At 44.2% G+C, this 25780-nt stretch overlaps 1 protein-coding gene across 1 annotated transcript in view; it reads right to left on the bottom strand.

Annotated features, from left to right (window-relative positions):
- Positions 1-22182, bottom strand: part of PSKH2 (protein serine kinase H2) — an 84349-nt gene extending 62167 nt beyond the window's left edge. The window contains exon 1 of the mRNA XM_063450340.1: positions 21892-22182. Coding sequence (XP_063306410.1) covers positions 21892-22136 — 245 coding nt within the window. The 5' untranslated portion in view covers positions 22137-22182. The remainder of the gene's footprint in view (positions 1-21891) is intronic.
- Positions 22183-25780: the final 3598 nt, after the last annotated feature.

Here is a 25780-nt window from a genome sequence, read left to right as displayed (position 1 = left end):
ATATAGGATGCATCTGATTGGTCCAATTTAAATGCTTTAAAAGCCCTTTTCTTATTTTTAATCTCTTGTTTTACTTCTCCACTAAGCCACATTGGTTTTAATTTGTTCCTTTTATATTTATTACCCAATGATACATACTGTGAAATGTACCTTTCTAATATTCGTTTGAATAGTTTCCATTTTTCCTCAGTGTTTTTATCACTAAGGCGTTTATGCCAGTCGATATGTTGTATAGGATTTTCCTATAGTTAGCCTATAGGAAAATCCGGCCCTGCCCAGCAGCCTCTCTCATATCCCTATATCCCCTGTCTCCACCTCTCACACAGCAGCCTGTGCCCCCCATGAATGCAGTGTGTGTGTTAGTGTAGTGGATGCAGTGTGTGTGTTAGTGTAGTGGATGCAGTGTGTATGTGTTAGTGCAGCGAGTGCAGTATGTGTTAGTGCAGTGAATGCAGTATGTGTGTCAGTGTAGTGAATGCAGAGTGTGTGTCCGTGTAATGAATGCAGTGTGTGTGTTAGTGTAGTGAATGTAGACTGTGTGTTAGTGTTGTGGATGCAGTGTGTGTGTTAGTGCAGTGAATGCAGTGTGTGTTAGTGTAATGAATGCAGAGTGTGTTAGTGCAGTGTGTGTGTCAGTGTAATGAATGCAGTGTGTGTCAGTGTAGTTAATGCAGTGTGTGTTGTGCAGTGAATGCAGTGTGTGTGTCAGTGTAATGAATGCAGTGTGTGTTAGTGTAATGAATGCAGTGTGTGTGTTAGTGCAGTGGATGCAGTGTGTGTGTCAGTGTAGTGAATGCAGAGTGTGTGTGTTAGTGTAATTAATGCAGTGTGTGTTAGTGTAATGAATGCAGTGTGTGTGTTAGTGCAGTGAATGCAGTGTGTTAGTGTAATGAATGCAGTGTGTGTGTTAGTGCAGTGAATGCAGTGTGTTAGTGCAGTGAATGCATTGTGTGAGTGTAATGAATGCAGTGTGTGTGTTAGTGCAGTGTATGCAGTGTGTGTGTTAGTGTAGTGAATGCAGTGTGTGTGTGTGTGTTTAGTAGTGTATGCATGTAAATGTAATAATGTAAATGTATTCTGTTATTCTCCCCTCCCTGTTTCTTACCTGGTTCAGGGAGGGGGGAAGATTCTTTGATCCCTGGTGGTGCGGTCCAGTGCCATTGTGCCCCCCCCCCCCCCCGGCTCCCTATACTTGCAGAGGGGGCCCAGCGGACTGCAGCTGTACTTTACAGCATTTCCCGCTCTCACTCCCACGAGATGTGGTGTGCACGCCGCGCGGAGCGTTGCCATGGTAATCCATGGCAACGCTCTAACGACCGCACGTCTCGCGGGACTTAGAGCAAGGGAAATGCTGTAAAGTACAGCTGCAATCTGCTGGGCCCCCTCTGCAAGTATAGGGGGGTCCGCGGCTGCACCTATATATAGCGAGCATAGCAAAGCATAGCAAAGCAGTCCGGGCCCCCCCAGGACCGCCGGGCCCGTGACAACCGTCACGGTTGTCACCCCCTGATGGTGGCTCTGCCCAGCAGTCCCTGCACCCGTCTTACATACCAGCCGCATGTCCCCTCTCACACTCTGCAGCACCTTTCTCCCTCACACCCAGAAGCCCCATGACACCATCTCTCACCGTGCAGCCCCATGATACCATCTCTCACCCTGCAGCCCCATGTCCCTTCTCAACACCCTGCATCCGCATGTCCCCTCTCACACCATGCAGCCCCATGTCCCCTCTCACACCATGCAGCCCCATGTCCCCTCTCACACCATGCAGCCCCATGTCCATTCTCACACCCTGCAGCCCCATTTCCCCTTTCCACACTCTAGATCTCTTATTCCGCCCTAACACAACATCCCCTATTGTCTCCCCCTCACACCCACATCGCCCCACACTACCCTGGGGGGTATTAAACAAATGTACCCACTTTGGAGAGGCATGAATGTCATTGGTGATGACACAACATGCACCCTCTTGGGCCACATCCCTCCGAGGGCTGCTCTACCTTTAAATGCTGAATATTTGTCCCAGTCCGGCCCTGGCTTCATCCACTAAACAGACAGTCACCATAATCTAGTAGCCTTTGACTTTCACAGCCATAAAAAAAAGTGTTATCACAACACATATTCTCTCAAGATGACATGCAGCCCTCAAAGACAATCAAACACAACTGACATTGTTTGGAACACTGCTGAATCACTTTTGTGTGAACAGAAATCCTTTGCCTAGTATAACCTAGAACATTTGCAAGCACCTTTTTAAACATAATGGGGTTTTAATTGGGGCTTATTTTTTACTTGTCCCAAAAGCAGAATTGAAAGGGAAACTATAGTGCCAGGAAAACAAACTCTGTTTCTTGGCACTACAGCTTCCCACTCTGTCAACCTCCCCCCCCTTCACAACCCTCCTCCTGTGGTGCAGAAGGGGTTAATAACCCCTTCCGTCACTTACCAGGATCCGGCGTTGATGTCCCTCGGCTCTGGATCGGCTCTGCCCAGGCTCCATCCATGCTGATGTCAGCCGGGGTGAGACCTACTGCACATGCAATGGCCACGCTCGCATTAGGATTTCCCCATAGGAAAGCATTATTTAATGATTTCCTATGGGGAATCCAGTGACGCTGGAAGTCCTCATGCATTTAGGCAAAAGTCACCTTCAAGCCCAGAGGGTAGACAGCCACTAGATGAGGAGTTAACCCTAGCAGGTAATTATTGCAGTTTATAAAAACTGCAATAATTACATGCTCAGGGTTAAGGTCGATGGGACATTGCGCCCAGACCACTTTAATGAGCTGAAGTGGTCTGGGTGCCTACAGTGTCCCTTTAAATCATTTTTTATGCCTGATCTAAATCCAATTCTGAAAGAAGGACATTCACTCCAGATATTCTCATAGACAAGCATTCATTGTCAACTGTATAAGCATTCATTATAATGAGTAAAAGAAAATAAGTAGCTTTTTGGAAATGACACTGTTATTGATTACACTAAGTAAAAGCTTGTATTAATCTTGATGGTGGATAACACCCTCGATGGACAAAGTGACTGAGAAGTTCAAAAGACCGTAACAAATGTTAGCTAATATATATCTCTTTGGGCTTACACAGACTTTTAGCACATTAAAATGCATATGTTGTATCTATTTAAATTTTTGAAAGACAGGGCACTGTTCCAGAAATAAAAGCATCATTCTAAACTTAATTGTTACAGATGGTTGGAGTACCAACATGCATTCCAGGAAAAATATTTAATGCACTCAAGTCAAAATATGGAGCCGTATGTGTCAACTTTAAGCATATGCAGTATTTAGCTTGTCTCTTGCTTAATAAAATGTATCAGACCTGAATGCGTATACAACTAACAAAAAGAAAACTAAAAAGGGGAGGGGGTAATATCGTCTAACTGTCACTCATAGAAACATTGAATGTGACGGCAGATAAGAACCATTCCACCCATCTAGTCTGCCCAATTTTCTAAATACTTTCATTAGCCCCTGGCCTTATCTTAGTTAGGATAGCCTTATGCCTATCCCACGCATACTTAAACTCCCTCACTGTGTTAACCTCTACTACTTCAGCTGGAAGGCTATTCCATGCATCCACTACCCTCTCAGTGAAGTAATACTTCCTGATATTATTTTTAAACCTTTGCCCCTCTAATTTAAGACTATGTCCTCCTATTGTGTTCGTTTTTCTTCTTTTAAATATAGTCTCCTCCTTTACTCACTGTAGCAGTACTTACCCTCTCCAGGGGCCGGCGTCCTCTCTTCTCGTCGCGCGCGGTCCTGCTCCTGCACGAGCCGCGCACGGCTCGGCCGCCGACGTGATCAGGAAGGCGGGCAGTGATTGCGAGAAGCGGTCACGTGTCCCGCCTGACACTAAGAGCGCGCCGCATGTCTCGGGCGCGCTCTTAAAGGGACAGTGGGAGACAAAATTAGAATCAGTCTCCCATTAGCCCCTGTCGTGCTACGTTCCCCATACACTCACGTTTTGGGCGCGTGGATATGACAGGGGCCAATCAAAGTGAACACTAGGGTATTTATACTCACCTGTTTCCTTTGTACCTTGCCCTATCGTGGTTTCTGTTCAGTTCCCTTTAGTGCTTGTATCGTTCAGTTGGTTTTTTGGTGCTGACCTTGGCTTTGTTCCTGACTCCGTTCTCTCTTTATCCTTGCTTGTCTATCCGCCGGTTTGCTCTCCTGTGTATCAGTCCCTGGCTTGTTCTACTTTACGTTGTCTCTCCATTCCCTTGACCTCGGCTTGTTCTGAACTCTGTCTTTTCTTGTACTCGTCTAAGTCCGGCCATTCTAAGGTCCGGTAAGACGAATCCTGTTTTCTTGTCTCTTGACTATCTGGACTATTCCTGCGTGTTGGGGTATATTACCGTGACACTCACACAGGTAAGGAGTAAACCATATAATGCACCCAAATATAAGTAACAAAATAGCCTCTAATGTACGTAATGTGAAATGGAGAAATAACCTGGAGCTGATATAAAGGCTAGTGATAACAAAGAAATAATCAAATTAAAAAATTATATTAAAACTGGGTAATATAAAATGTATACAATTAATCAACAACAGTCTTAAAAAGTCCATAAATAGAAGTTGCTGGTGCACTTATTAATATTTCCAGGTGAGTGCACAGGGTTTAAAAAAAAAAAAAAAGCCCATAGTGAATACTATAGAAAATGGAGCTGGTGGAAATGTTTTTCAGGAGATACAAACTCCCTCTCGGTTCTTGGTAATAGGTAATCCCAGAGTCACTTCTGAGAAATGTTTATTTATAACTTGGAACATATTGGAAATTCCAGTGTGGAGAACCTACATATTAAGGACTGATGTGTCAAATGTACACTAACATCAAATGTTTAACGAGTACTACACCTGGGTATATACCATTTTTTTTTTTGGACTGAGGACTAGGATATCCAGAGTCAGACAGAAGTGGATTCTCATTCATCATCTGCAGTGGTCTAACCTTTTCCTACAAGAATGGGACACTCAACCAACAATGGAAAGATTGACTTTGGCATGGACTTCTTTGCCAGATTCCTCCAGTATCAATAAAAACAGTCAATTAGCAAATTGAAAACGAACCAACTCTGTCACAGTTGTAGTAAATTAAAAAGTTGTGTTCCTCTTTAATATATATTTACTTCAGTCCCCACACACCAACACACAATATCCCCTCAAGAAGCAATTAATTCATTGCTTCTCTATAAGTAGCCCTTAGTTTCAAATAAATGATTTAAAAAAACGTGGGGAGATTTATAAAAATGCTAATGTCTTTTATATAATAGGAGAAAGGGTACTGACAGTTTACACATAAAGCCTTTCAGTAAGCTGAAGGATTTTTGTTTTAATATCTTTTAAACCTTGCATCCTGACTGAACTTTTTCAAGCAAGGACAAAAAGAATCCTAGGTGGGGAATATACCACCAGTGCCCTACTCATTGAGCAGTGAGTCTGCTCAGAAAAATGTGAGTAAATTTCCTCCTTAATATTTTAATACTATTTGGCTACATAGAACACTATTTTTGCCATTTTTATCTTTCTGGTTTTGGAATTATCATCACTGGTAATACCTGGGAATATTACATACCACCTATATCCTAGAAGTGAGGATCATTTCACTTCACGCGATACACACCAGAGCTGGATTAAGCTCTGGTAAATGTGAGTAGTATTTATCCCATCTACTTTCATATTTATTTTTTTGTATTACTTACTACACCATTGGAGTCCCCCTGTTTTTTCCATTGTGTCTTCCATATACCTCTGGAACGAGAAGAAAATCCCTCAAGAACGCTCCTATTATATCAAGATTGGCTGTTCCTTGTAAAGACTTTTCAATGACTTTTTTATCATTTTTATTTGTATTTTACATATTCACTGGACAATTTATTTCAAACACATTATCTATCACACAATTTTCATATTTTCTCATATTTTCACACCTTATTCTCCTTCTCCTTTCTTGCTGTTTACGTTGGGGTATTAGGAGGGAACCCCTTTCTATCAAGGTGTGCTGCCCATAATCATTTTTTATTTTGTAACTTTATTCATGTAACGAGTATATACCCCTACACGCAGGATCCAGCCAAACAGAAGACAGCACAGAGGAGAGATACGTCTACCGGACCTTAGAGTGGCCGGACTCGACGTAATAGGAGAAGACAGAGTCAGGAATGATCCGAGGTCAAGGGCACAAAGAGACAGCATAAACGAGAACTAGCCGGGGTTTGGTACACAGGAATCAGCAAGCCGGCAAACAGTACAGACAAGGATAAAGCGAAAACGAAGTCAGAATACAAAGCCACGGTCAAATACGGAGAAACACAACTGAACACAACAAGCACTAAAGGGAACTGTAGCAGAAACCACGATAGGGCAAGGAACTAAGGGAAAAGGGTGAGTATAAGTAGCCTTCAAACTAATGTGATTGGCTCCTGTCACTTCCACACCCCCAACAGGTAAGTGTATGGGGTGATTGGCATGACAGGAGCCAATGGGAGCCTTTTTGCAATTTAGGCTCCCACTGTCTCTTTAAGAGCGCGCCCGAGACTCGCGGCGCGCTCTTAGCTGCAGGCGGGACACATGACCGCATCTCGCGGTCACTGCCCGTCTTCCTGTTAGGAGAGTCGGATGAGCCGCGCGCGGCTCGTGCAGCCGCAGGACCGCGCGCGGCTTGAAGAGAGGACCGCGGCCGGCCCCCGGATAAGGTAAGTAACGCTACAATTCAGCACCGACCCTTTCTTGCAATTCTTTGAAGTGATTTATCTGTCTGGAGTATTCCCTTAAATTGTTACTTGCTGTAGCAACATTTGGCAGCTCAGTTGCTACATTTTTGTACAATATCCAGATTAGATTACAAATTTTAAAAATCCAGTTTGGCAATACACAAAATTCCATTGGCAGTCGGTAACTGTGAATTTACATACTCAGCTCGTTCTGCTGAGAAATAAGCATTTTGGCTGAACTGAATTGTAGACAAATTGTCCTGTAATTTACCAAGTGAGATGAATCCAGGGGAAATTCTGGTAATTTGATATACTGAACATCAACGTGGTATAAACAATATTAAAAATAATATTTAAAAAATGAGTGGAGTACCAGGATCGGATCACTCTTTTTTTCGGTAAAGGTGATAAAACAGCTGTGGGCCCTAGAAGTCCTGCTACAACAGTAGGAAGGACTGTGCACAAAGCCAGTAATGAACTCCAAGGCAGATTTATTGGAGAATTACAAAGTTTCTGCTCAGACAGGAGCCTTTATCAAGCAGAATTCCTGCTAAGCAAAGAATTATGGGTACATATATCATACATCCAATTACAGTGCATCGGACTTCTTATTGAATTATCCCATTACAGTGGGGAACGGAACATTATTTGGTAACTGTGGTGACTCTAACCAGGGGTGGACAACTTTCAGCACTCCAGATGTGAACTCCATCTCCCATAATGCTCCTACAGCCAAAATGCTGGCAAAGCATCAGGGGAGATGTAGTCCATAACATTTGGAGTGCCAAAGCTTGCCTACACCTGCTCTAGACAAACAAATACCAAATAAGTGAGCCCTATCCCTTCACCCATGTGAAATAGAGTATGAGCCGTTATAACCGAGTTGGGACACCCAATCCACTCTCTGTCTTCCATCATATGGGTTGTGTTTATAAAGCCACTAACTAGTCTGGGGAGAATTAGCACATGCGCTATCATACTTTTTCATAGTGCAACTAGTAATGGATTAATTATGCCTTGCAGGAGTACCAGGGGCACCACTCCTCCATCACTGCCTATGCAAGGTATAGGGTCACATAGTTAAAGGGACCAACACATACAGCTTCTTAATGTAGTTGTTCTGCTATCTACAGCCCGTTCCTGCATGCTTTTTATTACAAACACTGCCATTTCAGAGAAAAGGCAGTGTTTACATTACTGCCTAGTCAATCAGTCACTCAGATGACCACTAGAGGTGCTCCTAGTCTAGTGCTGCACATCACTCTGCATGGAGACACAGATCACTCCCAATGGAGCTGCATTGATCCAATACATCTCTATGAGGAGATGATGTAGCCTCTCAATGGATTAGCTGTGATCATCAAATTTGATGATCTCAGCCATGGAGGCATAAAATACCTTTTCAATGGGAGGTAAGTATGGCTAACATTATAGTGTCAGGAATACACATTTGTGTTCCTGTCACAATAGTGTTCCTTTAATGAATATCCCTCCTCCCTTGACCCATGGTTGATGCACCCTACCACTTAGCACTAAATATACATTTACAACAAATGTCCAATGCCCAATCCTTATATCAATGAGTGTACCAAACCCCAATTGTTTCCTCTCAATGGTGCCTATTAATCCTTAGCTACATCTTGATGTTATGTTAAATCTATTTAATATCCTACATTTCAAAATATTGGTAATCCAACTGGCAATCTTGATAAATAAATGTGAAGGTTATATTGTGGGAAATATTACCATTAACCCCTTAACCCCTTAAGGACACATGACATGTGTGACATGTCATGATTCCCTTTTATTCCAGAAGTTTGGTCCTTAACCCCTTAAGGACACATGACGTGTGTGACACGTCATTATTCCATTTTATTCCAGAAGTTTGGTCCTTAAGGGGTTAAGGGGTTAAGGACCAAACTTCTGGAATAAAAGGGAATCATGACATGCCACACATGTCATGTGTCCTTAAGGGGTTAAAGGACTCTGGATCCATTTTAGTAACTATGTGTGACGGACCGCCTTGCACCCCGACCGGGTACCTCCGTCAATCGCTGCTTCCTAGTAATCTTTCAGTACCATAAGCACCGCACCGGAACACCATAACCACCGTAAACCCCACGAACCACTGCACCTTGGTTGGGGTCTCACCGTCCTCCACCCTCCCTGATCCAAGACCAGGATCCATCTTCCAGTGGGTAGACCTCTCCTAGTTCTCCAAACCCCACACATGAGCCAAGACTTCATGAAGGAGTAGAGCATTCGGTTTTAATGGTAGCCACACTGGCCTTTTATGCAAGTCCCCATGCATGGGTGACACCCATATGGACCTTGTTGGGGACTGTGACACAAACTTGTAAACCAATAACAACAGAGTTAAAATGCACGACACTCCCCTCTGCTTGGGAGATAACTGGATCAGTAACTGTACTAATTCTAATCCAATTATCTACAAGCACAGAAAAAGCATACTTTTTTAAAACACCCCAAAAGTACCCTAAAAATACATAAAACCCCAAAATGTCATATCCACTGATAGCCCTGATCTGGGTGACCAACATATCCAAAAATCACCCGGATCAGATCAGGGTTTCAGGAATTTCCAGGAAGTCTTAATTTTGGCCTACACATGGTCCCATGCCCAAAACAGTTCTAGAGAATTAGGGCTAATGGTCGGTCTCTCTGTCTGGAGTACAAAATTACATACTTCACATGAACAGAGCCTTTTTTTTTTTTTAAAGATTCTTTATTTTTCATTTTTCATTCTTCATAAACAAAGGTTGATGAACGTTTTACAGAAAAAAGAGGTTGGTTAGTCAGGGGGTAACAATGATACGACACATTTTTATTTATACATAACTCTGGCATTGTGTTTGGTATCTCATACATAATATTCCCTTGGGGACTTGAGAGGTGGGAGGTTCGTGTGTATGACCTTACAGGTCATGTTCACTTTGGTCAGCCGTTGTTGCGGGGGTGTAGGTCAGTTATGATGTTTCTGACCAGGTAACGGTCCCAAAGTTTGCCAGTTAATAGAGACAAGTTAGGTTGTAGGCTTGTTGGGTCAGGTATTTTGATGACGGTCGTTCTATTGTTGGGGGAAGGGGGAACATTTGTCTTGGGAATTACGGCCTTTGGGTCGTTTAGTGACTGTGGCGATGGCGGCATGGCCTAGTAGGTGGGTTGGGTGCCGTGGGGAGGGGGAGTGTTGGGTAGGTGGGTTGTTAAGGGTGGGGAGAGGGTTATGAAGAGGGGGGTTAGAGGCTGCTGCCCTCCTGGGTACACCCCCCGAGCCCAGGGTGGGTGGGATTGGTGTGGGGTTGGCTGGTTAGGTGTGTGTCTTCGCATTCGTTCTATGTTGGTGGTGTTGGTTGCGTGATCTGGTAGATCACCATGGAGGGTTACTGTGGCCTTCTAGCCATGGGTACCAAACTTTGTGGAATGATTTAGGGGTGTCGTGTATCTGTGCTGTCATTCTGTCCATATCTATACTATCTGTGATTTTTGCGTATATTTGAGGGTGGGTGGGTATACGTGATGTGGACCAGTGTTCTGCAATTGCTCTGCGTGTGGCAAGGGTCACTCTTGCTATGAGTTTATTTTCATTGCGGGTGAAGCTATCCAGCGGTTTGGAGAGTAGAAGAGCCCATGGGTCGAGGGGTACTGGCTTGTCCAGTAGTCTGGATAGGAGGGTCGTTATCGTTAGCCATAAGGGGGTAAGTTTAGGGCACGTCCACCAGCAGTGGAGGAAAGTGCCTGTTTCGCCACATAATTTCCAGCAGAGGTTGGTGGGGCACTGTTTCATGGCTTTTAGGCGGTAGGGAGTGAGGTACCATCTGAAGAGCATTTTGTATGCCTGCTCTTGATGGGTGACGCATATCGAAATGGATTTGGTAGATGCCCAGATGTCAGCCCAATCTGAGGGGTCTTCGGGGGGTCCCAGGTCTTTCTCCCAGGCCGTGATGTATGGGAGGGATACCTGTGTATGGTGTGTGGTTAGTGTCTGGTATATGGTTGATATTTGGCTCTTTCTGAATGGTGAGTGGAGGGTGTCCCTTTCAAAACTGGTCAGGGATGAGGTTGCTGCTAAGCGGACTGTGTCTGTTGCTGCGAAGCTTCGAAGTTGGAGGTAGCGGAAGTAGTCGTACGTGGTTAGGGTTTCGGGGTTGGGGATGTCGGTGTATTGCAGGGGTTTTCCATTGGGGTAAAGGTGTCCTAGTCGAACTATGTCTCGGTCTTCGAAGTGGGCGTAGTCTTGTGGAGTGAGGCCTGGTGGAAACATTCTGTTGCGGAGGATTGGGGTGAGAGGTGATAGGCCCGTGGACAGCTCAAATTTGTCGCTTAGGTGGTCCCAGAGGTCTAGGGAGTGGGTGATTGTTGGGGAGGTGGGGGGTGGCAGCGATCTGTATTTTTTTTGGAGCCACATGTATTGGGAGGGGTGTTCTTTACCGAAGATGAGATGTTCCAAGTCTACCCAACGTTTGTGTGAGGGGGGAAGGTGCCAGTGTTGAATTTGGGTGAGGTGAGCCGCATGGAGGTAGAGTGTAAGGTTGGGGAGGCCTAGCCCTCCGGAGGGTTTGGGTACGTATAGTGTGGATCTACGGACTCGGGGTTTTTTCCCGTTCCAGATGAAACGGTCTATGGCAGTTTGCAGTTGTTTGAGGTCTGTTTTTTTACAGGGGATGGGTAGCGCTTGGAAGGCATAGAGGAATTTGGGTAGGAGGTTCATTTTAACCGATGCTATTCTCCCTAGCCAAGATATGGTCATCGGTTTCCAGCGTTCCAGATTTAGGAATGCTTTTTGGAATAGTGGGGGGTAGTTGGCTGTGTATAGGGTAGAGGTGTCGTTGGTGATTTGGACCCCTAGATAGGTGATCGCTGATGGGCATAGTCTGAAGGGGAAGTCCCGTTTCAGGGTGTGGATAGTTGATTCCGAGAGGTTAAGCGGCATTAGGTCTGATTTAGTGGCGTTGAGTTGATATCCGGAGATTTTTGAGTAGCTTTGTAGGGTTGTTAGGAGGGTGGTTAGGGTCGGGACGGGGTTAGTCAGGGTAAGGAGGATGTCGTCTGCGTATGCTGCGATTGTGAATGTTTCGTCCCTGATCCGGAGCCCTTCTATGTGTGGGTCATTACGTATGGTCTCCAGCAGAGGTTCAAGGGAGATGGCGAATAGTAAAGGGGACAGGGGGCAACCTTGACGGGTTCCATTCAGTATGGGGAAGGAAGGTGGGGTGATGTTGGGGATTAGGAGGTTTGCGGTCGGTGTGTGGTACATTGCTTTTAGAAAAAGGGTAAATTCTTGTGGGAATCCGAATTTGTGGAGTACTGTAAAGAGGTATGGCCAGAGAAGGCGATCGAAGGCCTTCTCGGCGTCTAGGGAGAGTATCGTGGTGGGGAGGCGTTTATGATTGGCATACCAGATGAGGTCTATAGCTCGTCTGGTATTGTCTTGTGCTTGTCTTTGAGGGATAAAACCTACTTGGTCTGGGTTGATAAGTTTTGGTAGAAGGGGGTTGATTCTTGTCGTCATCACTTTGGTCAGGAGTTTTAAGTCTATGTTCAGTAGGGAGATGGGGCGGAAGTGGCCTGGGTCTTCGTGGGTCTTACCGGGTTTGGGTAGGAGAGTAATGTTCGCTCGCGTCATGTCGGGGGGTAGTGGGGTGCCTTTGAGCATTTCATTAAATACTTTGCATAGTCGTGGGGTGAGTATGTCTCCAAATGTTTTATAGTAGATAGCTGTCAGGCCGTCAGGCCCAGGGCTTTTATTGGGTTTTAAGGTTTTTATAGCTGCTTGCAGTTCTTCTGGGGTGATGTCTGCGGAGATTATCGTTCTAGCTGTGTCTGTGAGGGAGGGGAGGGAGAGTGTTTTGAGGAAGTTGTCTGTTAAGGTTTGGGTGAGGTCGGTTTGGGGGTTCGGGGTGTGGTTGTAGAGGGACGTAAAGTAGTCTTGGAATGTCTTCCCGATTGTGTGGGGATCTCTACTCAGTGTGCCGTCTGATGTACGAATCTTGGAGATTCGTTTCGATTCCGTTAGGTGCTTAAGGCGTTTTGCTAGCATCGAGTCTGCTTTGTTACCCTTCTCGTAGTATTTTTGTTTGGTCCATGTGAGTGCTTTAGCTGTGGCTGAGAGTGAGAGGCGTTTGAGCAGGGTTCTGGCTGCTGAGAGCTGGTCAAAGAGAGAGGGAGTTGGGTTTTGTTTGTGTAGAGTTTCTAGACGGCCTATTTCAGAGATAGTGTCCATGAGTTGTCTGTTGTGTTGTTTTTTGCGTGTCGTTGCAATGGCTATTAATTTGCCTCTTATGACCGGTTTGTGGGCCGCCCAAAGGGTGATTGGGGAGGACACAGAAGGGTCATTCAAGGTGAAGTATTCTTTTATGTTTTCTGCCAGGGACATGGTTACGAGCTTGTCTTGTAGGAGCTGTGAGTTGAGCTTCCATGTCCACGGTCGTGTCATGTTGGGAATTGAGAGGGTGAGGGAGATGTCGGCATGGTCTGACCATGTTATATGGCCTATGGAGGTGTGTGTGATTCTGGATGTGATGTTTGGGGAAATGAGGAAGTAGTCGATACGGGAGTAGGTGTTGTGGGGATGGGAGTAGAACGTATAATCTCGAGTGGAGGGGTGCTGGGCTCTCCATATATCCAGGAGGTTATGTGTGTGAAGGAATTGAGAGAAAGGGGCGTCGTTGTGCGAGGGTCGTGGGTCCCCTTGAGATTTGGATGTGCGGTCCAGGGTTGGGTGGTGTGTGGCGTTACAGTCGCCCCCTACAATGGTGAAGGTTGCCTTGAGCGTTGTTAGGTGGGCCGAGAATGTTTGCCAGAAAGCTGGGTCTGGGGTTGTGGGGGCGTATAAGGAGGTGATAGAGTAGGTTGAGGGTCCTATTTTGCCCGTGAGCGTGAGGTATCTACCTTGCTTGTCCGGGAAGGCTTGGACGTCGGTCAGAGGGCAGGTTGTTTTAAGTATGATGGCTACTCCTTTAGTTTTGGCTTCTGGTGAGTTGGCATGGAAGCTGCGGTTGTAGTGTTTGTTTCGGAGTGGGAAGTGTTTGTGAGGGGTGAAGTGGGTTTCCTGAACTAAGAGAATGTCTGCTTTTTGGCTGTGGGCCCATCGTAGTAGAGCGTGACGTTTTTTGGGGTTGTTGAGGCCCTTTGCGTTGATGGAAACACAGTGTAGCTTGAGTGTCATGGCCGGGGTTGAGTTGGTCAGGTGTTGGGATGTGTCTGTGTGGTGTGGGAAGATCTAGAGATTGGGTATCAGGGTCTGGGTGTCCCCAGGAGGGCAGCAGGGGGAGGAGGGTGTGGCGGGACGGGTGGGGTGTATGGAGGGGGTATAAGTGCTGGTCTTATCTCAGTTGCCAGCAAGGGTGGTCTGTGGTGTCTGGGGTCTCCCTGGTTGGAGTGGTCAGAGACCGTCGACACAAATCAGGTCGTGTGGGGGGAAGAGGTCGTCTGTCTAGGAGTGGGCGGCAAACAATTTGCGATTGTAGGTGGGCGGTCTGGTAATAGTGTAAAACCTGGTGTAATGGAACCTGTAGAGTAACTTTTGGAACTATTTACAGCGGTGTGTACTTCTTGCCGCGCCTCGATGCGACATTGGGTTGTGTGGTGTGTTACGGCTTAGGTCTTTTCTGTGTGGGTAATACGTCGTGGTTTAGGGGTCACGTCCCCCCGAGCCCATGTCTAGGGTGGAGGGCCAGTGGAGCCTTGAGGTCGCCCATGGTCCCCATTGCTGCCTGGGTATCTCATATCCGTGAGGCTCAGGGCCGTCGCGGCCCCCCGCCTCCCCCGTCCTGAAGGCGGGGGGAGGGGGAAGGCCGCCAAGACCCAGGCCGTGTCCCCTCCCGTCCCCGTCCCTGACAAAGTGGCACCGTGGTGTGGTACCCGATCTCCGGACCGTTGCGGCCCGCCGTCCCCCCCGCCCCCGGGGGGGAGGGGGGGAGGGGAGGGCCGCCAGAGCCCAGAGGTATCCATCTCCAGCCGTCCGCCGGCTGTCCCGACCGCTGAGGCCGAATCGGGTGTAACCTGTGTGATGCAGTGCCCGCCCCAGCCGGGACCGTCGTAGTCCGCCGCCCCCCCGTCCCATGGGGGGGGGGGAAGACCACCAGGGAACCGGGACCTCCCTCCACCCATCTCAAGTATAAAACAGAGGCTTTCTCCAGAGACCGTGTACCCCACCCCAGCATCATACATAAAACATAAAACATAGATTGTCCCCATAGAGCCCCTACGGTATTCTCAGGGTCCCCAGAGTTTTGTTGGTCGCGCCGGAGGCGCCGCGGCCACCCCGTACCCGGGCCGTCGCAGTCCGCTGCCCCCCCCGCCCCCAAAAAAGGGGGGGGGGGGGAAAGACCACCAGGGCCCCGGGGCCTCCACCCCCAGCCCCAAGTGTAGGACAGCGGCTGTCCCCATGAAACCATATCCCCACCCCAGCCCTGGGCATAAAACAGAGAGTGTCCCCATAGTGTTCTTACGGTATTCCCAGAGTTCGTAAAGTTCTTGGAGATCGTGTTGATCTTATAGGTCGCTGTCCAGCCGCTGGGTGTTGGGGTGTACTTTAGGTCGATCAATAGCTGAGTGGGGCCTTAGGCATATGCGTCCCGGGGTGCTTTGCTGTATTCCTCGAGGTGTTGTGTGGCCCCGCTGGGGTCTCCTAGGGCCGCGGGCAGAGGCGTACCAATCCGGGGAGGCCCAGCGCCGCCAATGCGGGGACCGGTGCTGGAGAGCAGAGTTCCCAGGGGGGGGTCTCAAGAGCGCTGAAGTGTTCGTGCGGTGGCGGGGCGAGCGCGACAACCAGAGTCTCGCGCCGGGCCCCGGGGTTTGCGGTCAGGTCTCCAGATTGGTTTCAATGCGGGTATCAATCAGGGTTCTTCTGTACATGCAGCTGGGTCTAGTGTGGCGGGAAGGGTCCATGTGAAGTAGCTGTAATTAGGGTCGTTGTGGATTCGGTCGAGGCGCGGCAGCCGTGCCGGTGTGTGGGTTTAGGCTGGGGGCTGCCTGGGGCGCTGTCTTCTGTCGCGCTCCCTTTGCGGCTGTTGGTCCCATGTTCGGTGTTGGGCTGCAGGTTGTTGCGAGTTTGCGGTTATGTCTCGGGCAAGGTCCTGGAGGCCTAGTTGTTCGGCAAATTCCTGGGCTTCTGAAGGCCTATACAGCGTGTATGTGCGGTTGTCGTGTCGCACCATGAGTTTAAATGGATGGCCCCAGGAATAGCGTATTCTTCTTGCTTGTAGTGCTTGGGTTAGGGGTTTCAGCTCTCTGCGTTTGCGGAGGGTTGTAGGCGCTAAGTCCTGGTATAGTTGTACCACATGACCCTCTATTTGCAGTGGGGTCTCTCTAGTTGCGCGCATTATTGCTTCCTTAATGTGGAAGTAGTGGCAGCGGACTATGATGTCCCGTGGTTGTGAGGCATTTGCGGAGGGTGGGCGGAGGGCCCTGTGCGCTCTGTCGAGGAGAAGATCTGACGGTGGAGCGTCTGGCAGCAAGCTGCTGAAAGCCTCATGAAGCATGGCGTTGAGGGCTTCTGGTGCGGAGGATTCCGGCAGACCTCTTATGCGGATGTTATTCCGCCTGGATCTGTTGTTCAGGTCTTCTTGTAGGTCCTCTAGGTATGCTATTTGTCCCTGCACTTCCTTGAGTGTGGCCTCGTGGCTGGAGGTGATGGCGGTAACGTCGGCCATTTTGTTTTCCAGGGTGTGAGTGCGTTTCGTTAAGTCAGTCAGGCCCTCTTTAAGTGGGGCTAGGTGTTTTGTCAGCTCATCAGCCACTAGTGATTTCATGTCAGATAGTAAGTCTTTTAGGTCTTTCCTTGTAAGGGGCGAGGGCTCCCTTTTGCGGCTAGTGACGCTGGTGTCAGAATCTGAATCTGAGGCCTGCAGGCTGTGTGTGTCTGGCAGCTCTTTGTCTGACCTGACTTTGAAAATTGGCGCTACGGCTGCTCCGGTTCTGGATTTTCGTCCCCCTCCCATCTTGATGTGTTCCGTTGTGGGTCGGGGTCGTGGAGGTCAGTTTTCGGGTGTCCTTGTGCGGTATTGCCCCTAATGTGCGCTGATAATTGTATTGCCGCCACGGAGCTCTCCTACAACGCGGCCATCTTCGTCGGCGGTTAAGCTCCGCCCCGAACAGAGCCTTTTAAAGTGCATTGGGCAAAGTATATCGCAGGGGCCATAGTCCTGAGGCAAGAGGTTGGCCAGCAGGCCCCTCCAAGAACCCGTGACGAGATTCAGTTCGTCACAGGGCCATAATCACAGGGTAGGAGGCTGGCAAACAGGCCATTCCAAAAGCCAGTGACGGGGTTACTTTCGTCACACTATGAAATTAAGTTTATAAAAGTCTCCTGATCTAGAAAAGAGCATTATCTAAGGGTTAGCACTTGAATTGAAAAAGGCTTAGAACTATAATTTGTGAGTCAAATTAACAAAATCTCATGTTCTAAAGCTTTTACGTAATTCAAGCCTAATTTTCATCAGTAATAAAAAGCCTGCTGGAATAAACACATAGACCTCGTATTACTGATAAACCTTTGCATGTCTGGACTTGCATTGTCAAATAAGAAGATCAAATATTGTTGCTGTCATTACTCAAATACTTTCATGGGTCCACGATTTCTGAACAGAAAGCATATAGGACAGAGATAAATGGTCTGCGACACTTCGTAGACCATTGTTCTCATAATACAACTGAATACATGCATTTAAATTGTGCCTGTGTATTACAAAAGAGGTATCTATTTATAATTTGGGAAATATCACTGTAGCATAGCCGGAACACAACAACCCTAAATCTGAATTCCTAAACCATGGCTGTCATTGTACAGGTCTAGTGCAGTTTCACTAAATTTAGAAATATTCCACAAATTGCAGGGTATATGTGCACATGTGTTGTCGTAAATAAACATTATGTAAATATAATCCCGGACACCTAACTATGCATAGTTGACTATACACCCATGACAAATTTAGGTCGAACAGACAATCTACTATATAAACTGAAATATTCCTATATAGTTCACCACACACAATCTAGGCTACAGTCATAGATATATGACAGCATAATCATGTTCTATTCATTTTTTGTTGTCATTATAGTTATATGAAAGTATTTAAAACATTTGGGTGGACTAGATGGGCCGAATGGTTCTTATCTGCCATCACATTTATTGTTTCTATCTTTCTAGTTACTTTTTGTTTTATAATATTTATGTCTAATCCTACAATAAATAGGCCAGCATCATAAGATAGTCTATAAAGAAAATTAATGTTAAAAAAAAAAAAGAATGTATGTCCTCATTGGTACCTTTCATCTAGTTTTTGTCCAGATCTGTTCATTCCCCGCAGTCCTGACTCCTAGGCCTCAATTTAATATTTTTCAAATAATGTAATATTTTGGATATTAAAATGTCAAAAAATATTGTCTATAAAGACATAGAAATGTATTTATTTTTAAAATCTAAATATTAAATAAATTTTAAATATTTGTTATGATATTCAATATTTTTTAACGTATATGCCAAAATATTATTTGAAAAACATATCCAAAAATATTAAATTGAGGCCATGGTAAAGTAATTAAATCAGGACTGTGTAATTATAATTTCAGTCTAGGAGTTTGCTGCACATGACTTGTTATGTTAAATTCTAACAATGCTTATGCTCGCTGGGCAGAACTGCTTCACAAGTCCCTTCACTTTCCCCTGGCTCAACCTCAGCAGTAAGTGTGAGAGAAAAGGGCAGGGGAGGGGTAGGGAGGGGTAATAGTTAGGGTGGAAGATATATTATAGACATGACTATAATAGCCTGAGGGGGGAGGTTTAACAAGATCAAAGACTTGGAAGGAAGGGATAGGTAACATTGGTCTAGAAGGGGGAGAGACTTTAGAAGGATTTTTTTAACGTTATGGAAGACTTCCATCACCTTCCAAATTCTAGTTAGAGGTAAGGGGTATCTAGTAAAATACTAATTGTACTTTTGACTAAGAGATTGAATTTATTTTATTGATGATAATGAGGTTGTGAAAAGCCTGTGTATTTTCACACATTTGAGCTAGACCAGTGCAGTCCTTACATTACAAAGTGGCCATAATGGACGTATATGACACCAGTATATTGCTGCCACATTGTTATATGACACGTGACTTGGGGCCTATCTATTCTCAATCTTATTACTCACCGACCTTGATTACAACAGGTATACAGCGCGTTGTCCTGGCTTTCAACCAATATAGTTACCTCTCATCTACCATACACAGGATGAGGGAAAAGGGTCTTCCCTGGTAGCTGGGATACTGAGCAAACTTTTATTCACAGGACCCCAACTATTATGTATATGGTAGGGGAGAACCTGGGAGTCCTTAATCTCCACATCTTGACAAGAGGGGATATGTCGGACACCTATCTATTTTTTCCAAATCTTTGTTTACATAATGAGATGCAAAGGTCTCCAGGTATATTAAATATAACCGGCCATGCAAGGTCGAGGAGTCAGTAGATACATCCAAGTAATGAGAGCAACCCCGCAAGGGCTTCTGATAAACTATTAGGAGCAACATTGTTCAGCAGACTTGTATCCTCCACAATATATCCCAATGCTATCGGCATTAGTATCCAATTCCCTCTTACACTAAACCATTACACACTTTTATTTACCCATTCCTTGTGCGTGACTTTGGGTATTAGCAGACACCCAGTGGTCTAACTTTTACTGGTACCCCAAAAACTGTAGTTTTATTTAACAAGTATATTGCACCAGATCATTGCCATGGGTTAGATTAGCCCATACAGGATAATTCACTAAAGTGAGAATGAATATTTTTCCAGTCCGGGAATTTTGGTCTTAAATTTGAAATCCACCCAGAAATCCCAATAATTCTCACTTTGGTGAATAACTCTGTTAGTTCACAATGACAGTGAACTGTTTGCACTTATAGAGATTTTTCTCCCAGCTCAAACTCTCTCTCTCTCTGTGTAAAGATAGCTGTCATGGGAGGACTGGCTACATTTGGCATGGGGGAGGGCAAATCCAAATAAATAGCACAATTTGACACCAGATTAGTAAATTCCACTCCCTTTGTTATTTTTTATTTATTTTATTTTTTATTTTATTTTATACTAATACTGAAAGAACTATTATAAAATAATAATGATATGATACAGTTACGTGATATGTCAGCACTGTATTGTACTGTACTCTATGCTAGTAACCCTGGGGTCAACTCCCTGCCCCTGACCCTTGCCCCAATTGCCCAAAGCTATTAATTATACATTTAGTAATAAAGCAGCCATATCATCTGTTTAATTACCACTATTGTTTTTTCAATCACTTAATAAGGATGAAAGGTAATTTTAAAAATTATAAAAAATTAAAACCTACACCATCAGCTGTTTGACATGGTGAAACATGTGTAACAAAAGTCAATATAACAACAACCCATCATCCGAAAGTAAAAGAACTAAAAATAAAATCTCCATCATTCAATTATACAAACGTAAAGTCGTAAGACATTATACTGAAGTCTTTACATTTCCAGTCATACTCTTTAATTACATTTCTGCTCCAGTAAAGCTATCCATTAATCTTCTGTATTTCTTCTCTGATAAATCTCATAATAAATCCCACTCTTTTATCAATACAATAAAAGTAAACATTTTATGGCTTGCTATTTATCAAGGTTTTGATAAATGTCTGCGTTTTTAGATTGTAACCTCATTTGGGCATGGGAATCTTCCCCTACTGTCCCCATATGTCAAACATGTTTTGTTAGAATAAATTGTTTGTCGTGTTTTACCTATTGTACTGCGCTATGTAATATGTTGGCACTACATTAATAATTGTGATTGTTTTTTATAACGGTCATGTATTACGTCCTTTAATAAACAGAGAGTGTACTTTTAAACTACACCTATTGTACCCAGGTAATGTGTGGTGTTTTCTTAACTGCTTTGATTCTAAGTCCCAAACATTTTATCACCACCTTCCTAATATACCATGCTAATTAGTAAGGCTTCGTTAGAATCTTAGATTCAAACATATCTCAGTATGGATGACCACAAAAAGAACAGGTTAAATAGATAGTAACATTTGCATCAAAATTGATTAATTCTCTGAAAACTCTTAGTATTGCCAATCAGTAGAAATCCACAACAAACTTCATAGGACAATGACATCTGACTCTGTCCCTGCAGCTGTTGTTTTGAGAAATGTTGTAAGACTGGCTGGCACAGAATTCTGGGATATGTAGTGCAATAACAGCTGATGGGCCAAAACTGGTCAATCCACTTGAGAACTATACACTACCTGGTGTAAGCATGTGCATTTCCCCTCACCTGTTCACTTGAACTAATAGCTGACATCTTTCCCTGTAAACAATAGGAAATTAGGATCTACAAATCCCATTTATCTCATAAAGGGGAAACTACCATTTTGCATGTTTTAAAATGTAAACAAAAGTACAGCTATTGGAATCAGCATCTGCGGATGAGGACAGACAATTTAAGATTCAGTAGGTCATAAATGTACACAAAACATTTAGTTATGGAATTTGTAAAAAATAAAGTTGAATAAGTATGTTCCGATGCTAGCCTGATATTATGGGCCGCACACTGCACAGTGTCGCTAATACCTTGCATTATGTTGTTGGTTTTTAAATTCCTATATTGCACAGATGGAGATATAATCCACACTATTTTTTTCCTGTAATGAATAGGCAGACTAGATGGGCCAAATAGTTATTTTCTGCCGTCAGTTTCTATGTTTCTATACACTCCCAACCAGCATCTGCTGCCATTTTCAAAATAACTGAGTTGAAAAAATAAAAAAAAGGTATTGGGCTATTTAACCCCTTAAGGACACATGACTTGTGTGACATGTCATGATTCCCTTTTATTCCAGACGTTTGGTCCTTAAGGGGTTAAAGGAAACAATACGGATGAGATATCTCATTTACTTTTCATGTAGTGCATCACACAATTAAACAAAATAAATGGTAGAGACAAAATGATGCTAAGAATAACTCCTTAATACCTTAGGCCAGAATAAAAGATTGTGTGACCCTAAAATACAATTGTTTGCTTTTTTCAGGGGTGAACATCATTTTTGGGGGACTTCCACTATATGTAGTTGACCCATTTATTATAAAGTTAAAAGTTCAATTTACAACTATACCCTTACCTGGCAGTTACTCTGGGATCGAACTTGGCTCGATAACGGGCAACTTGGTTTTTCTTCGCTTGTAATTCTTTGTCTTTTCTGGGTTCCTCTTGAAGTCCCCAAAATTCTCCCTTGCAGGGTTCTGGCTCCTTACAAAACTGGACTGGGATTACAGCACGTATCAACTTCACATAATAAGGGTTTTTCTGTTTCAAGGGAGGCTCCATAGTCTCTGGGAGCACTTTGCTGCTCACTCCACACCCCATATCAAGAGGACAGGAGCAGGGGAAATAGAGAAAAGGCACCAAGATCCATCGCTCAGCCAGGTAGCCAACACACAAAGTACAGTTTATTTCATCAGCAACAAGCACAGCCCTCCTAAACACTGCCCATTAGAACTTTTCAATCGAAACCTACCACGTGACCACATGATGTGTGACAAACAGAACTAACTAGGGGGAGGCAAACTGTTTAAACAAAGTAAACTCTGAAAGAGCTCAACAATTGCTTTGATATGTGCAATGTAACAAGTCAAGTATAAAATCAAGTGCACTGTATCTACTAATATCAAGCAACGGTGTACAAACACAAAGCATGTTGTAATACATAAGTGTGATGACACGATAAAACTATTGATTCTCTATGATAAATACAAAATCTTCATACGTATTTCATTATGGGTTTAGTTAGTTAGTTTGTGGAATGGAAGACTCGTAGTGACTTAAAAGTGAAATAATCTATATATTGCATCAGTACAACAATGAAAATCTCTATAGAGTCACAAAATATAGCACAATTACAAGATACAACTAAAATAAATTAAAATCTGCATTTCCAATCACAATACAGTATGCACATGTTTTTGTGAGAAATGTAGATCAGGGGTGTCAAACTCTTCTGATTGGGAGTGCCAAATTGTCCATTGAAATACGTATGGAGGGCCAAATGCATAAAATGTATATATACACACACACATGCACAAACAAGTAAAAAAGGGTGGCACAAAGAACAAGTTAACATAATGTCATAAATGGAATTCATTATTTTCTGTATGTAGTGTTTGGTGTCTTACTGTAGTTGTATGTTTGTATGTACAGTTGCCATTTTAAATGCAGTGGTGTATTTGTGTGGTATTGGAGTTTGCATGCAGGGGTGTGTTTGTGTGTAATGTTGACATTAAAATATAAGAGTGTAGCCATGTGTAGTATTGGTGAATGCAGTTGTTTGTTTGTGTGTCATTTATATATTTAAATGCAGGGCTGTGTTTGTAGTAAGGTCATTTAAATGCAGGGCTGTGTTTGTAGTAAGGATATTTAAATGCAGGGCAGTGTTTGTAGTAAGGACATTTGAATGCAGGGCTATGTTTGCCTATAGTGTGTGCAGTTTTTATGTTCTGAATGCGTATTTGTGTGCACTGTTGGTATTTGAATGCAGGGATGTATTTGTGTACAATGTTCGCATTTGAATGCTGGGATGTATGCACTGCCACACATACAGATACACACACTTACACAGATATGGACACATATGGGCACACACACTTACACAGATATGGATACACACACTTACACAGATATGGGCACACACTCAGATATGCTCAGACACACAGGTACACATACACACATACCACAGATACACATATACATTTAAACATATACAGATACACGCACACGGACACAGATGTGTATGCACACTCAGATACACGCAGAAACACACACACATTGATGCACACACTGACATAGATATGCAGACACACTCAGATTTACACAGACAGACTGACACACACAGATACATATATAAGTAGCAATGAACATAGTTTTGCCACCCTCCTGTTTCTTAACTTTTGGGTGCAGGATAGCTTCCCTGGGGTCCATTGGGAACTGGCTGACCAAGACTGATGTGAGACAGGGGTCAGTGTGGTGCGCTATTAAATGTCCATGTCTTAGAGGCCTCCCGCGGGCCAAAGTCATGGGCTCCACAGGCCAATTAAAGAGGATACATTTTTGCAAGTAACAGATAGCTGCAAGTAAATCAAATTAATATAATTTCCTGACTTGACTATTGTAACTCACTGCTCACCGGCCTTTCAAATACCCACATTGCCCCTTCAGGATCCGATTTAAAACACTCCTCTGGAATTCCCTAATCCATGCCATCAGCTATTCCCCTAGCCTCCAGTCCTTTAAATGGATACGACAAGTGCCAGAAATACAAAGCTGTATTCCTAACACTATAACTTTCTCTGCCTCCCCCTTCCTCACATCCCCACGGTGGTCAAAAAAGGATTTAAAACCCTTACCTTACCGATGTCCGTCGGTGCTGGGTCACGGCTCTGCCTCTTCCAATGCCCCAGGACCAGTGCGCATTAGACCTCTCCATAGGAAAGCATTGAATCAGTGCTTTCCTATGGAGAAAAATCTGACGCTGGATGTCCTCATGCAGAGTGTGCGGATGTTTAGCAGGACCAAACGTCATTTTGGATGCAGGATATGCCTCCAGTTGCTGTCTGGGAGACAAACACTGGGGGCAGACTTAAACACACCTCTTACAATCTTCCTGGTGATGCTTCTATCATTTCACTGCCCTCCTCAGTTCCATCGCCCCCAAAGCCCATTTTATTCTCCCTCCACTGTTTGCTTGTTTCACACACCACTTTTACCAGCTTATTTCAAAAAGGGCATCTTATCCATCAGTCCTTGCGCCCCTCAGACAGGCTGTTATTTCTCTTGTGTGTCTTCACCCCTTCCTCATAGATTTTAAGCTTGTTTGAGTAGGACCTTCTTCACCTCTTGTCTCTGTTAATATTATGTATGTCAATTACTTGTTGTCAAATATCCCCATTTTATAATCATAATGCGCTGAGGAATATGTTGGTGCCATATCTATGTTAATAATAATAAATCCCTTTCTCTCTTACAGAAGGGACCTAGCTCACTCATCTTCATTCTACGCGCTGAATATCTCCATGGCCATATTAAGGCAAACTTGAGGTTCAGTAATTTTTGCAATAAACATTCTGTTTTTTATTTATTGGCAAAATAGACAATATATACATGCAACACCTTCATTGTTTTAATTAAAAAGCAGAAGTTTACAGTGGGGACAGAAAGTTTGTTTACTAAAATAGTAATTACAGAAATCCCATTGTTGTGCCATGACAATCTTTGCAAAACAAAACTAGTCTTTGTCTACCTGTGTCGTATTAACCAAATCTGAAGGTTTTTAAACAAAACCACACATAAACTAGGCACACAATGAGTGTGTAACTAAAGTGATACCAGATATATCAGACAAAATAATTGTACAAAGTGCTTATGGTTATGGACTCAAGGAGAGAGTAGATAAAATGCTTACATGATTGGATGGTGAAGTCATTTTATTACTGCACATAAAAATTGGGATAGCTACGTAGCCAGATCAATAACCAAGCTATTCTTCAACACCATTTGAAGGGTGTGCATTTGGCATCCTTCGGCATAGAATGGCCATCCAGTGATCCAGCAATTAACAGCTAGGGGGCCTGGAACCCCAAGTTCATCATTATATCCCCACTGACTCCCTACTAGGTGTTTGAATCGTTGTACGGACTGAGATTCAGAATACTTCCCCAGATTTCTTCCACCTTTGTTATTACATATAAATTTACTATTACAATGTTACCATTTCTACCTATAGTTTACTACTGTAATAGTTGGTACTTCCAGTTACATGTAGTTATTGATAATCTGATTGATAGAATTTGATTGGCTAGTCTGCTCCACCACTTCTCCCCATCTACTTGCCCCTCCTAGCTCCTTTTAAATAACTGTGTATCTTTACTCCAAAGGCCCAAATTAACCTCCATCCCTGCCACTAAGAAACGTAATTTCTACTCAGCTCTATCCACCCACGCCTCTTCCCGCCCGCCCTG

This window comes from Pelobates fuscus, chromosome 4 (genome assembly GCF_036172605.1).
Source record: "Pelobates fuscus isolate aPelFus1 chromosome 4, aPelFus1.pri, whole genome shotgun sequence".
Taxonomy (NCBI): Eukaryota; Metazoa; Chordata; class Amphibia; order Anura; family Pelobatidae; genus Pelobates; species Pelobates fuscus.
The sequence above is the reverse complement of the archived record's forward strand: the minus strand, read 5'-3'. Positions and strand labels throughout refer to the sequence as shown.